Source organism: Malaclemys terrapin, chromosome 9 (assembly GCF_027887155.1).
Source record: "Malaclemys terrapin pileata isolate rMalTer1 chromosome 9, rMalTer1.hap1, whole genome shotgun sequence".
NCBI lineage: Eukaryota > Metazoa > Chordata > Testudines > Emydidae > Malaclemys > Malaclemys terrapin.
This window is the reverse complement of record NC_071513.1, coordinates 21080267-21095382: the sequence shown is the minus strand read 5'-3', so window position 1 is coordinate 21095382 and position 15116 is coordinate 21080267. Positions and strand designations below refer to the sequence as shown.

The window sequence follows — 15116 nt, the reverse complement described above, 5'->3', positions numbered from 1 at the left end:
ATATATTCACAATCATGAGGCATGAAAAAGTAATTTATAAAAATAAAGCTTAGATTCTGCAGAAGTAGCAGGCATAGACCTTATCATTTGCCTGGGGAAGTCCCTGCACACCAGGGACAAGCGGGCAAGTATACTTTTCAAGCCCTGGAGATTTAACCTGCTAAGTATGAAACATATAAAGTTGTCTTCCTGAGTCTGCTCACAGATAATTCCAAAGCCTCTGTGCCTGCTTTGCCAAGTAGTAAGAGAACAGAGGATAAATCTTTTTGTCTCTATTGGTTTCAGAATGTAAGACTTCAAAAAGCTTTATAACCTTTTTGTTATAAATGCTATGATTTTTTGGATCTGAAATGTAAATTGGAAGCAGTTTACTCTTCTTTTACTAGCTTCAAGATTTGCTAAATGCAATCAAAGTGAAGGAGTCTTGTTTCATTTTTGCTTGGGTGAAGGTTCAAGTTTCAAGTAAAATATCAGGTAAATGAAAGTTATTTAGGTAAAAGTGTATTATTACAGTATATGTGAAAACCTGTCACATGTCAAATACCAAAGCCAATTGACTTCAAATAGAATAATATACAAAGCCAAATGACTTGAGAGCAATATGGATAAATGCACTTTCCTATACTGTGAGCTTGCCAAGCTATCACATGTAGCAACCAAAAGTGATGCAGCACAGTGGCAATCTCTATATGGAGTAGAGGGGAGAGTGTCTATTATCCACATTGGTTTCCCCAAATTATGAGGAAAGATAAAAAGAACGAATTTGTAGCTTAGCTAAATAGTTACTCAGGAGAGCAATAACTCTAACTATTATTTGAGGGTTGTAAATGCTGTGGAGGGAAAAGTATTGTTTTGGGTGGACCAGAAAATGATCAAAAGATGATAGGTTCAATAGCAAAGCAAAAAAAAAAAATCCTTAATATCAGGTCAGTTAAACTGTAGAACCGTCTCCCAAAGAGAACTGGTGGAAACATCAACTGATTGTTACTTTAAAACTAGGCTGGACAAAACTCTTGAGTATATTGGTGAAAACAATCCCGCTATGGAAGGGGGAGGAGACAAGGTAATCAAATAGTTATTTTCTGTCTCTAATTTGTTAATCTGTGAATGTGGAAATGAGTTAGGATATATAGCTATGCTACCAAAGAATTTAAAAATAAGTGAATCCATAAGAATATTTCCAGGTTATATTCAAAATGCTAGATAGTGGAAATAGAGTTGATTTCATGGTAAGTTGGTTGGTATTTAAATTAAATTAAACAGCAGAGAATATTTGCAGAGCTGCCAGATAATTATATTAAGTCTGTTGGTGAATATGCTTTTGAGAGTATTTTTTCTGTTAGAATGACTGATCTTTCTCTCCTCAATATTCATATACAAGGCTTCCTGGGAAAAGAACTTTGGAAAAATATACACTTATTTGTCCCATATATTTTCCCCCAGAATTTCAGAGCATTTTGAAATGCATGCATTTGAGGAATTTTGGATTTTCACACAACATAATGCATGTCTTGTTTCAAATCATATCCTTTGTAATTCCATTTTGTGTTCGTTGCATCTTTCTGGCAACTTACCAAGTGTGTGTTGCCCCAGGCTCATAAAGTGGGTGGGGAAAAAGAAAAGCACTGGCCTAAACAAGCAGGTAATGTACATTCTCTTCAAAATTGAGTGCACACTCAGGCAGCTTTCATTTGTATGACCAGTACTTTCACAGCAGACCACCAGAACATTGCTGAAGCTGCTGGATCTGCTCATGCACATAAACATACTAAGGAACAAATTGGTGGTTCTTTGGCTGTCACCTGTACAAATTCACATGCTTGGTTCAGCCTGTGCACTCTGCATTTTCTTAACTGGAAACTTCTAGTAAGCTTTGGTGGTTGGGGCTGCAGGCAAGTTCCCTTGTGGTACTGATCGTTCAGCCTGAACATTATATATGGAGCTGCAGTGCTATCCTCTAGTTCCTGTTGGATGTCTAATTGGAGTCCCTTTAGATTTCTCCAGCTGCTTTTCTGTTTGCTGTATTTTAGGTTGTTACTAAACTCTCCTGCTTTTAATTATAGCTAGCATAGTGTAGTTGCGTCATTGCAGTTAATTTGTGTGTTAATTGTTTCTCTGTACTGGGCACCTCTTATTTTCATAGGATGGCTGGCAAGGTAACCAGTTTCAAATGATGCCAGTTGTAATGTGAAAATGTGCTTAACAGCCCTGCATATGTAATGCTGCCTATGTCCCACTGAGGTGCACATACTGAGAAATGCCTTTTGTGCTACCTTAACCCTGAGGGCTCAAAAGGACCAAGAATCTCAGTTCTGGTACACCCTTAAAGCAGCTCAGTATGATGTTTGAGTTGGCATTGAGCCTTTATTCCTTGCTTGATGCCATGTGGAAGTCTGAATCCCAAGAGACCCCTGATCTGATGAGGGAAATACTCCCTTTGGCCCACGTACTGTGAAGCCTCAGTACCATTGCTCTCTCCCTCAGAACTGAGGTGTAGAGAAGGAAAAAAAGAAAGGCCACTGTTTTTTGTCCTGAATATTTGACTCCATATGGATCTGTGCGCTCAGAACCAAGATGCTATCAATTCTGAGAGACTCCTTCATACCAAGGACTGTATCTCCTGCCTGTTCTGTACTAATAGCCATTTTGGTGTTGATGAGGTTCCTTAGACGAGTTGTAGCTTGGGGCCTTCCTCTGTGTGTTCAAGCAGAAAACGCTCCCTGTTTCCTCCACCCAAAGCAGAGTTTCTTCTTTGGACCAAGAATCTTGGTTTTGTGATATCCCAAGGCCATCTTCACTGCTGTGTGGGATAGTATTAAAGGTCACCCAGCGATTCTTTCATATTCTTAGTTTCTCTCTGGTTCCCAAATCTTCTATTTTGGGGATGGTAGAGGAGATTGCAGCTTCAGTCGCTCTAGACTGATTTCCTCTTGGCTCCCCACCTCAGGCCATCATCTTATCCTGGTGGATCATTTAACCTAAAGGCATTTTAAAATACTAAAGGAACCCATTGTCTGCTTAGCAACACAGGTCATGAGCATTCGTTCTAGTATTTCAGTCTCTGTACTGGCTCCCCATTGACTGCAGAATCCAATTTAGTCTTACATGGGATTAGCTCTTGCTGCCTGAGACTTCTCTTCCTGACACTGACCTCTCAGGACAGCTGCATTCTACTGGAACAATGAAATTGTTGACCAATAATGAGAAACAACTCATTCGCAGAAGATGGACCACGACCGTGGAACTCACACCCGCAAGAGATAATGACCATAGGCTTCACCGCTTTGAGAGCAAAATGCAAAACTCATTTTTCTGGCTGTGCTTTCCTGCAATAATTTTCTCTCAATTTTAAATTGTGTAGGCAAGAAATTTATTCCTGTCTGTATTGAAAAGAAGCTATTCCCCTATCTAAATACTCGTGAGGTTCTGAACATCATACTAGTCAGCATGATGCTAGATTCCAGGGAGAGCAAGCCCCATTTGTTGTATACTCTTACAGAGTTAATGTGAAAAATAGTGACTGTGTGTTACATTATTGATAGGTGATCCTGATTAGTAATCGATAGTGCAGGAGTTGTGTTCATTTTTGAAGCCCCAATCACCTCTTGTGAGGTAGCAGTTCATTTAGACTGCCTGTTGAATTTACTAAAAATTTTGTGCGCACTCCGTATTATCCAGTGGAGATATTTTCCCATGTTAACAGCAGACTGTTTTTCATCTTCATACAGGCTGCATGGCTTTGGGTAAGGGAAGGTGGCGACTCCAGTTGTTGGAAAGAGCTGAGGGTGAAATGTCAGCTAGAATTTTTAGAGCAGGCCTTCATAGAGCCCTTGTGTGTGCACTGTAGCTTCACAGTGCACTATTTTCTTGATCTGACAGTCTTATAAATTTATCCTGATTTAATCTTCTCCAAATTAAGGAGTTTAATCTACTGAAGAAATGTTTGGTGTATTAATATTGGGTAGCTTTCAGTCAACTTCTTCATATAGTAAACTGGAAATAGTATTTCATTGGGGGAGGGTGTATGTGCTCAGTGTTGGTTATTTTGAGTGGGTCTAATCTTAATGTCTTGTTGAATTGCAGAAAATTGATGCCCAGGCCATTGAAGAATTCTATGGGTTAACATCAGACATTTCCAAAAACTCAGAATCCGGATATATCCTCTTCTACCAGTCAAGAGACTAAAACTGAAATGATAAATGTGTACAAATAAAAAAGGGATCAAGGTTATGTCCCAAGGACATCAGTGACAGCAGAAACAATTCCTCATCATTGCTGTAGGACCATGAGAGATCCAGCAGGGAGAAGAAAGGTTTACCTCTGCCATTTCTTGGAGGATGAGTGCTGACTTCCATAACAAGAAGAGCTTTTGCTCTGATTTTCTTTCTGGGTTTTTTTTTACATTGCTAGCTTCCAAAATCTGGGTTACCTCTACTTGAAACCTGGCTGCTTATTTGTTCAAGAACTGAAGAAAGGTTTTAAAAGTAGCATTGTGGAATTCTTTACCATTCAGTGTCAGCCTGAGGCTATATCTTGGAGTCTATCATCGTCATTTTTCTGTATTTTAGCAGAATGATTTCAATATTCAGTGTCAGCTGAACACATATTTTGAGATATGAGCAGCAGCCAGTTGCTGGATATTTTTGGTGACTCAGACATGCGAAACAGTACAGTGCTAAAACATATTGGAAACGTCAAGTCTGTAATTTTTAAAAAGGTAGACAAAAAGCTATTTCTGCAGCATTATAAATTCCTCAGTATGTATCATCTTGGTTTTAGATAACACTAATAGCACTCTTTTTTGTATATTGTTAACTTTTACTTCCTATTCCCCCCTCCAGAAGATGTAATTTTTTTTCCACATTTAACCTAATCTGTTGTACTTTTTAATTTTTTAAGCAAAAGTTTGACTCTCAAAGCCACAATGCTGCAAATTCAAGGGGAGCAAAGAAGCAGTTGAGCTTTTAAAAGTGCATGTCTTGCAACCAGTTGTTATAGAAAGTTTAAAGTTACAGTATTTCTTGGAGCTATTGCATAAGCCAAAAGTGCCCTCTTCTGAAACAGGATCTGTTCAGCATTTCATTCAGTATATAGTAAACAGATGCAGGACCATATCTGCCTATGATAATACCCAGAAGCAGCACTAATTGTGAAGAGTTAACCAAGGAAAACATTATTTACATAACTAATCCAGTTGTTCCTAGTCTTTGAAATAAGAAATTTCCATTAAGGAAGAAAAACAAACAAAGGTTAACATACACTACCTTGCAAAGAGTTCCTCTTCATCTTGTTGGGTACATTAGTTTTGACATGTGAATCATTGCCCCTGAAAATGCTCTCTGATTTGATATGCCACTATAGGCCTTGCTTAACAGGGGAAAGGTATGTTAGTCTTATGAAGACTGAATTTAAGTAACTATCCATTACAAATGTATATAGTATAATCTCAAGGATAATTAGAAAGAAAAGATTAAAGGGATTTTATAAGGAATCTCTGAAACCCTTTATGTAATTTTCTTTTTGAAAAGTCCTTTTACAGTGCCAAAGCTTGTCATAGCTGGCTCTAAACCATGAGTGGATATTGATATTTTCCTTTCTTCATCTTGTTAAATAACACCAAAGCTGTCTTCTACCTTGTTGGTCTTAGTACAGCATTTCGTAGTACGCACTGGTGATTGTTATCTATGAGGACATTTAATTTATGCAATTCTGTGATTTGTACGGGATAAATAGAATATTTTACCAAAATATTGTCCTCATGAAGACAACCCATCATATACATGCAGTCCTTTATGGTGGCTGTACTCATTATCTGTTGTTCCCTTTCACAACTGGAAACCTCCTGTTAGCAATTAATTCCTTTCTTTAAAATGGAAATTAGTAAATATTAGCATATTACAATTGGTTACAAGTTCCATCCCCTCCCACCTCTCCTTCTCGAGAAGAAAAAGTATGGACAGTCAATTCCTGATTTTTATTATGCAAAGTACTCTCATTTTCAGAGATTTAATCAGTAACCGTAAAACCTTTTTTGTCATCTTGTTGTTCCTACTTGTGTGAAAATTGCTCTTGGTTAGCAATCCTCTCCACTTGTTCGCCGGAAAACCCAGAGCCCCCGGATAGTGACACTAACAGAAATCTGTCATCAGTAACTCTTGCAAAAAGAGAGCGCACTGAGTTTAAAAAACAAATCTAAACAGTAAACACAAAAAAGTGATGCAGAACACTATACATGTATTTTGTATATCTGGTGAAACATTTTTACAAATAAAATATCTGATTTGAGAGAGATAATATTGAAAGAATATATACTATAGATTAAAAGAAGAACTGTTAAAAGTGCACTTTTGCTACAGATTTATAAGGAAACTAAATGGGATTAAATTGGAAGAGAATGGTGTGATGTTACTTCTGTATAATTAATGACCCCACCTGTCTCCAATAAAGGTCATGTATGTTCACAGGCACATGGCCCAAATGTTTTTTCTTGAATGGTGTGAATATCACTCAAAGATGAAAAATAAAAGTAATTGGTTAGTTTTGACAAGAGTGAACAAGCCCCTTTTGTTTTTTCTTCTCTCCAAATTAATTTTCTGAGACTATTTGTTGATAACTAGTACCCACAAATCTCCAGCTTCCCCCAGTCCTTTAATTGTTAGACTTCATTCACATAGACTGTGGAAGGGATGGCTGTGGGAATGGAAGGGCTATGAAAGGAATCCTTTGTCTAAGGTGGACTCTGCAGGACATTGCTACTCAATACTTGGTTTAACTAATCTGGTGTTAACCCAAGTGAAAAGATTAAAAATGTATCTGGTGCCATACATGTGCTTTGAGCTTTTCAGCCAAAGATGAAGTCCCTGCCCTGAAGAGTTTGCCATCTACATGAGTTAACCCACTTCACTCAAAGGGAAAACTTGGTGAGTAAGGCCTACTCACATAAGTAAGAGTTTACAGATCAAAGTATATGGACTATATAAGTAAATGATATAAGTAAGAAAGGTTCTCTTTTAAAAAAAAAAAAAGCATTTAAAATCAGAATAAATTCCCTTCCTTATCCTAGTAGGTCACATATTGGCAATAAGTAACGGAATCAAATTTTACTTTAGCACAAGTGGGGGTAACGTCCATTGATTTCAATGGGAATTTTACCTGTTTGCATCCAAGATTAATTTGGTCCATTGTAGTCCGAAACAAATATGAGAAATTAATATCTGATCACCTCAAAATATAGCTCAGGCCGGAAAGGTTCATGATTTGATTTTCTAGCATTTGCTTCTGCTGAAATAACTCTGGGCCAGATTCTGTCATTTTTACTCATGCTCAATAGTGGTTTACTCTTCAAATAACCCAGTTCGCTTCAATGAGACCGCTCCCTACAGGAAAAAAACTAGTGCTCAGTGAGAGAGTGGGCGGATCCTGGTCCTGTAGCCCATTTATCTCTGCAAACTGTGACAGATAGGAACCCCCACACCATACTATTATGTTGATACTCCAGTAAACCCCACAATGTGTTTAGACACATGAGTCCTTGCCCCACAGAGTTTACACCCAAGGAACGTTGTTTGTGAATTAATATTTGTACTTGGCACATTCTTGTTAGCATCTCTTTAGTTTGAAATGACCATGCCAGCTCAATTTAGAATGCCTTTAAAACAAATCCGATTTGACTGGTACAAGGAGGCAAATAGAATAATAAATGTCCATGAGACAAGTAAAACCTTCCTGCTCCAGTCCTCAGTATTCATGGAAAGGAACAACCCCCTGAAATGTAATGAATTATCTAAATGTGGATTCCTGCTAGCATTTGCTATTGTGCACTATTAACTTCTGGAAGCTTCCTCCCTTTTTCTGTGCTTTTTCTGTGCAATTTGCCTCCATCTACACAGTCAGTTGGTTTTGAGCTTCGTTCACATGTGCAGTGATGAAACGGGATTAGATTTTTCTCTGCAATGGAGTTGAGTAGTTATGGTTTACAGTATATATGGTATTAGTGGAGTAATTGCAGTGGTGTGCCGGACAATAGCATGGGTTAAGAACATGAAGATTCACACATTTTTCTCCTTATTCCTTTAGAGACTGGATATTTTGCTAAGGGAAATGACTTGTTCTTTAAATGAGTACTGTTTATACTTTACTCTGAGCCGTTTATTTTAACTAACTGCTCTTGGCATTGATATGTGCTTTGAAGGGAAGCACCCTAGTACCCGCTCCATACTATAACCTATTTCTGTTGCGGTAATGCCTAGGAGCCCCTAGTCATGGACCAGAGCCCCACTGTTCTAGGTGTTGTACAAACTCTGAACAGAGAGTATGTGGCAATGTTTGATGCTTTCAAACACTGACAGTTTTTTAACACAGTTGTAAACTGGTTTATATAGGTTCAGAAACCCTAGAATAAGACTAACTTGGGGCAGTCACCTTTATTCTTTATGGTAGTATCAAGAGGTCATAATCGAGGTGGAGGCTCTGTTATTGCTAGACATTGTACAAAAATATAGGAGAAAGTGGTCCTCATCTCAAAGATCTTATCCTAAAACAAGGAGGGGGAAAGTGGAGGCAGGAAGACAACAGTAACATAATGTGGTTACACAGGCTGCTAGTTATGTGCATATTTTGGTGGTTCTGAATCATTTTAAAGTTTTTAAACTAAGATAAAATAACTAGTCAATCTTATAATTTTGTTTTTCATGATTATTTGTAATCCTGTGGGCTTTCCCCTCCCCCCCTTATAGGTCCTCCTCTGCCCAATCTGCAGAGGATGAGAGTCTGTTATAGCCCCAATTAGTGTCTTGGCTCTTTAATTCAGCTTTTGCTTTTTGCTTGGGATGTCCCCAGTTTAATCCCTGGTGTGTTGGCTAAGATGGTGGTTGTCATTTATTCATGCTAGCAAAATTTCTGTGCTTGAATGTTTGTTTGGAGAGAGAACTTGGAATAAGGTTAAATCGTAATGCGCCTTTTAATTCCAAGCAGACAATTTTGTCCATATCCATTCAGGTTTAGTTAAAATACAACAGTGCTCAAACATTGCTTAAGCATGAAGCTTTTTCAGTATTTTCCCCTCCATTCTCACCCCAAGAGCCCCTCATTTTCCATACAATAGTGGTTTAACAACTTGCAGGAGATAGGACAGGGTGGGGGGTAGGAGGGAGAGAAATGAGTAGTATTCTTGGCAATAGTTTCCAAATACATGAATTTTTTTTAAACTGTTCATTTTGAGTTTGAGTCACAATATTTCTCAAAGCAAAAGGGCATCAGGTTGGAAAGAATCCAGATCATTTCTTAAAATTTGTTTGGAATCACTTCAGTCCAGAGCAAAAATGAAAAAACTGAGCCATGTCGGCTGCCATTCTACATATAGGTCTAAAAATTCTGGCAGTCTTTACTGAATGTTGCTCATCATCTTAGTGATACGTGATAAGGGAATGAAACATTTGTGTCTTTGCCATGGGCATTTGGCTGCTATGTTGTTGAATGCCCTTCCTGTCTTTTCTATGCAAGAAAATATGAGGTTTCTAGGGAACTACCCATGTATTGAAAAGGTTATTAAAAGTACGGGGACCAATTTATTGTTGAAGCATGAAAGTCGTTGAAGTAAATTGCTGCAGGGGCAATTTAGATTAGATATAGACAAAGTTGGTGACAAGAAAAACAGGCAATGAAATAAGCTGCCAAAAGTAGTAATGGGTGCTAGAGGGTTAATTATTTTTCAGTTTGGAGGGAGTGGAGAGCTGGTACAGAATCATAGGACTGGAAGGAACCTTGAGAAGTCATCTAGTCCCCTGCACTCCAGGCAGGACTAAGTATTATTTAGACCATCCCTGACAGGTGTTTGTCTAACCTGCTCTTAAGTCTCCAATGATGGAGATTCCACAGCCTCCCTAGGCAATTTATTCCAGTGCTTAACCACCCTGAAAGGAAGTTTTTCCTAATGTCCAACATAAACCGCCCATGCTGCAATTTAAGCCCATTGCTTCTTGTCCTATCCTCAGAGGTTAAGAAAAACAATTTTTCTCCCTCCTCCTTGTAATAACCTTTTACATACTGAAAACTGTTATCATGTCACCTCTGTCTTCTCTTTTCCAGACTAAACAAACCCAGTTTTTTCACTTTTCCCTCATAGGTCATGTTTTCTAGACCTTTAATCATTTTTGTCGCTCTTCTCTGGACTCTCTCCAATTTGTCCACATCCTTCCTGAAATGTAGTGCCCAGAACTGGACACAATGCTCCAGCTGAGGCCTAATCAGCGCGGAGTAGAGCGGAAGAATTACTTCTTGTGTCTTGCTTACAACACTCCTGTTAATACATCCCAGAATGAAGTTTGCTTTTTTTGCAACAGTGTTATACTGTTGACTCATATTTAGCTTATGGTCCACTACGATCCCCAGATCCCTTTCTGAAGTACTCCTTCCTAGGCAGTCATTTCCCATTTTGTATGTGTGCAACTGATTGTTTGTTCCTAAATAAATACTTTGCATTTGTCCTTATTAAATTTCATCCTATTAACTTCAGACATTTCTCCAGTTTGTCCAGATCATTTTGAATTTTAATCCTGTCTTCCAAAGCACTTGCAGCTCCTCCCAGCTGGGTTTTGTCCGCAAACTTTATAACTGTACTCTCTATGCAATTATCTAAATCATTGATGAAGATATTGAACAGAACTGGACCCACAACAGATCCCTGCGGGACCCCACATGTTATAACTCATGTATAAGACCTAAAATTAAGAATGAAGTACTAATAAATGGGAAACCACCTGCCATTTAATGTTCTCAGTTATAGCAATGCACAATGGCAGGTGCTCAGCACCTCTTGGAATCTAGTCCTGTTTGAACAATCTAAGACGATGGGTTGGAGGGGAAATGACTGCAAGTGACATTATAGAGACAAGGTGGATGAGGTAAAATCTTTTATTGAACCAACTTCTGCATTCCTTGTGTGGTCTCTTATTGTCCTGTGATCAGAAATGACTGTTTTCCCACAAAGAAGTGGGTGGAAGGGTTTAAGTTCCATCTCTCTTCCAATGAGATGCAGATAAAACAATGAGATACTAAGTGAGAATGAAAATACAGAGTGGATGATGGATGGCCAGCTTCAGCTAGGTTGATAATACATCTTTAGCCAAGGGCAAGGAAAGTTAGGGAAAAGGACTTCAGAGAGTCGCAAGGAAGAGGGCTTTAGAGACAGAATGGGGAGGTGGCAGAGGATTCACAAAGTGTGAAATATCCAGACAAAACAAAATTTAGATACACTAAGGTGACCCTAAAGTGGGTTTAAGCAAGGGGATAAACTGAGCTTTTGCCCTTATTTCTCTGCTGTATCACGGGAGGGGTGGGGAGAACCCTGATATAAAAATATATTTGAGAGGGTTTCTTTTCCTGCTTGTGTGCTTTTGTTTTTCTTTTAGGGGGGGTTGCCTTAGAAATATCTGAAGTGTCACATTTTGTTTTTGTTGAAAACTTCAGAGACTGGGAGCTGACTTAGCCCTCAGCCGAAGAGACTTGGGTTGTTGGATCTTTAACAAAGACAACTTTTCTTCCAAGCGTTTCTCCTGTTCGAGCTGAGTAGGTGTTTCAAGCAGGCTGAATAAAAAACACTTTCCTTCTCAGTCAATCAAGTTTCCCTTATATGGTATCTCTAGTGCCACCTACTACATCTCCAATCCTCCACAGTCTTAGAAAACAAAAAGCCAATAAGATCAGCAAGAGCTGCAGCCTGCGATTTGAAGACCATGGTATTTTAGATTTTTTTTAAAAAGTATGAGACTTTAAAGCAAAACAAAAACCCTTCAGAAATCACCCTGAAATCTAGGGATCTGGTTCAGTGTTCTCTGGAGTCCACAGTTCAATTTTTGGCTGCTGTTCTGTGGTTTGAGTCTCGCCGTTAAAAGGGCAGTAATTAGAAAGCTGCTGTTCTTGTGTCTCGTGAGATGTGTCCCTACTCAAAGGAAGTGCTGGCAATAAGACAAACCAAAAGAAACCTGCTGCAGTAAAAGGACTCTGCTGGAAGAAGCATTTCAGGCTCCCTTAGGGGCACTGCTCTGAGCATTTCTATGAAGGAGTGAAAGTGCCAAATAAAATGGGTGAATGGGAGGCTCCAAACAGATTGACAAGATGTCTATGGAAACTTCCCATTGAAACCTCACCAAGAGTGGAGCAAGGTTTGAAATGTCAGTGCTTTTATGTAATTAAAAGAATCCATGTGAATGGGAATGAAAGCACTGCTAGTAGGAGGATAGCACTGTGGACACGGCCCTTATACTTTGAGGCGATGAGAGCACCCCTTGTCACCCTGTTTGCAATGCTCAGCAAATAAGGTCTGTGCCAGAGCAGTTGATTTCCACTTCTGCTCCTTTCTGAGCTTGTCTAGAGGAGTTTCTTTGCAGCAGCTCGGATCTAGAATGAGTGGTTTGCTGTCACACTCGTGATCATGCAAGGGTTTCCAGCTGTTTATTTTCCACATATTTTTTTAAAAGCAGCGAACTGACATCTGAATATTTTGGTGACAGCTTTGCTGCTTCCTCTTTAATGGGTATTTTCTATTTGGTTTTCTTTTGTTGTCTGCAGCTTGCCTGTGAATTTTCAATGCTGCAGTCTTCTGATGTCAACTGCTATTAGGAGTTTGGTCGCTTTTGGAACAATTGGGGGTGGGAAATGATTTGGAACTAATTATGCAATGTTTGACTTCCAGCAGTTCATGAAATAACATGGAGAGAGAACGCTGCATTAGCTTCAAAGTGAACTGACTGACCATTAAGAGGTCTGTGGAACTGTTTAAAAAGCAGTTGTGTTAGGTAACAAACTATCTGCATGTCTAAATGCATTGAAACGAGACTGGGAGAATTTGCAAAAACCCAGTGCTGTAGTACAATCTGGTACCCATCGGTCACATGTTTGGGGCACCATTGCAAGGCACTGTGCTTAGTCACTTAGGATTGTATGGGTTTGTCCCCCCAAGCTCTTCTTTGCCCTCTTAGAGGCAGCCATATCCATAGGTCTTTGGAAGATTTTTCTCCTCTCCTTTCCATCCACGTTCCTCACCTTTATCTCTAAGCTCTGAACACATCCCTTTTCAAGGGCTGGTCCCATCAGGCTCTGTGTCTTATTTCTGCCCCCTTTCCTTGCCATCACACCAGGTTTTTTGAAGTGATTCCCTAGCTAGGTCCTGTTCCCCAGAGAACACTGGCTTGTGAAGAAAATTGGAGAGATTCATCATTACACAAACTCAGAGAGGTCGTACTTTAGACCCTACGGACAATGTGCTGCTTTTACAGTCAGTCATAGTCCTGCTTCCTTCTAGAGATTCCTCTGGCTCTGATCTCCTAGGAGAGCAGATATCTTCCTGGCTTAAGGACCTGATCCTGAAAGGAGCCAAGCAGCTGTAACTCCTCTCAGGTTGAACATTCAGAGATCAGCTATATAGAGCAGGAAAGGGTGATTTAAGTGCGGGCTAGAACCATAGGACTTCCCCCCCCTCCCCCCCCCCAAAAAAATATGCCTTCCCAGGTAACAGAGAGCAGAACGTGGTACAAAGTGCATTCATTTGTTGTTTAATCCTTTTATGGCTCAAAATACCATTCATCTCTCTGGTTTCAAAGTAGCAGCCGTGTTAGTCTGTATCCGCAAAAAGAACAGGAGTACTTGTGGCACCTTAGAGACTAACGAATTTTTCAGCATAAGCTTTCGTGGGCTTATGGCTCACTTCTTCAGATGCATAGAGTAAAACACACAGACAGAAGATATTTATACATACAGAGAACACGAAAAGGTGGAAGTACGCATACCAATTGTAAGAGGCCAATCAATTGAGATGAGCTATCAGTAGCAGCAGAAGAAAAAACTTTGAAGAGATAATCGAGATGACCCATAGAAGATGTGAGGAGAACTTAACATGGGGGGAAAAATTCAATTAGTGTAATGACCCAACCATTCCCACTCTCTGTTTAGACCTAAGTTAATTGTGTCTAATTTGCATATTAATTCGAGTTCAGCAGTCTCTCTTTGGAGTCTGTTTTTGAAGTTTTTTTGTTGCAAAACTGATACCTTCAAGTCTGTCACTGAGTGATTAGAGAGGTTGAAGTGTTCTCCCACTGGTTTTTGAATGTTATGATTCCTGATGTCAGATTTGTGTCCATTTATTCTTTTGTGTAGAGACTGTCCAGTTTGGCCAATGTACATGGCAGAGGGGCATTGCTGGCACATGATGGCATATGTCACATTGCTAGATATGCAGGTGAACGAGCCCCTGATGGTGTGGCTGATGTGGTTAGGTCTTATGATGGTGTCACTTGAATAGATATGTGGACAGAGCTGGCATCGGGTTTTGTTGCAAGGATAGGTTCCTGGGTTCGTGTTTTTGTTGTATGGTGTGCGGTTGCTGGTGAGTAGTTGCTTAAGGTTGGGAGGCTGTCTGTAAGCGAGGACTGGTCTGTCTCCCAAGATCTGTAAGAGTGAGGGATCATCTTTCAGGATAGGTTGTAGATCTTTGATGATGCGCTGGAGAGGTTTTAGTTGGGGGCTGAAGGTGGCGGCTAGTGGCGTTCTGTTATTTTCTTTGTTGGGCCTGTCCTGTAGTAAGTGGCTTGTGGGTACTCTTCTGGCTCTGTCAATCTGTTTTTTCACTTCAGCAGGTGGATATTATAGTTTTAAGAATGCTTGATAGAGATCTTGTAGGTGTTTATCTCTGTCTGAGGGATTGGAGCAAATGCGGTTGTATCTTAGAGCTTGGCTGTAGACAATGGATCGTGTGGTGTGTCCTGGATGGAAGCTGGAGGCATGTAGGTAAGTATAGCGGTCAGTGGGTTTCCGGTATAGGGTGGTGGTTATATGACCATCGTTTATTAGCACAGGAGTGTCTAGGAAATGGACCACTTGTGTGGGTTGGTCTAGGCTGAGGTTGATGGTGGGATAGAAATTGTTAAAATCATGGTGGAATTCATCAAGGGCTTCTTTTCCCTGGGTCCAGATGATGAAGATATCATCAATGTAGTGCAAGTAGAGAAGGGGCATTAGGGGACGAGAGCTAAAGAAGTGTTGTTTTAAGTCAACAATAAAGATGTTGGCATACTGTGGAGCCATGCAGGTACCCATAGCAGTGCCGCTGACTTGTCTTCCTA

General features: G+C 39.7%; 1 protein-coding gene across 2 annotated transcripts in view; it reads left to right on the top strand.

The window, feature by feature from the left end:
* Positions 1-6549, top strand: part of USP12 (ubiquitin specific peptidase 12) — a 54430-nt gene extending 47881 nt beyond the window's left edge. The window contains exons 9-10 of one of the 2 annotated variants that reach the window (XM_054039866.1): positions 1000-1063; positions 4084-4170. In XM_054039866.1, coding sequence (XP_053895841.1) covers positions 1000-1017 — 18 coding nt within the window. In that variant the 3' untranslated portion in view covers positions 1018-1063; positions 4084-4170. Of the gene's footprint in view, positions 1-999; positions 1064-4083 lie in introns of both variants that reach the window. The other variant, XM_054039864.1, reaches the window with a different exon arrangement.
* Positions 6550-15116: the final 8567 nt, after the last annotated feature.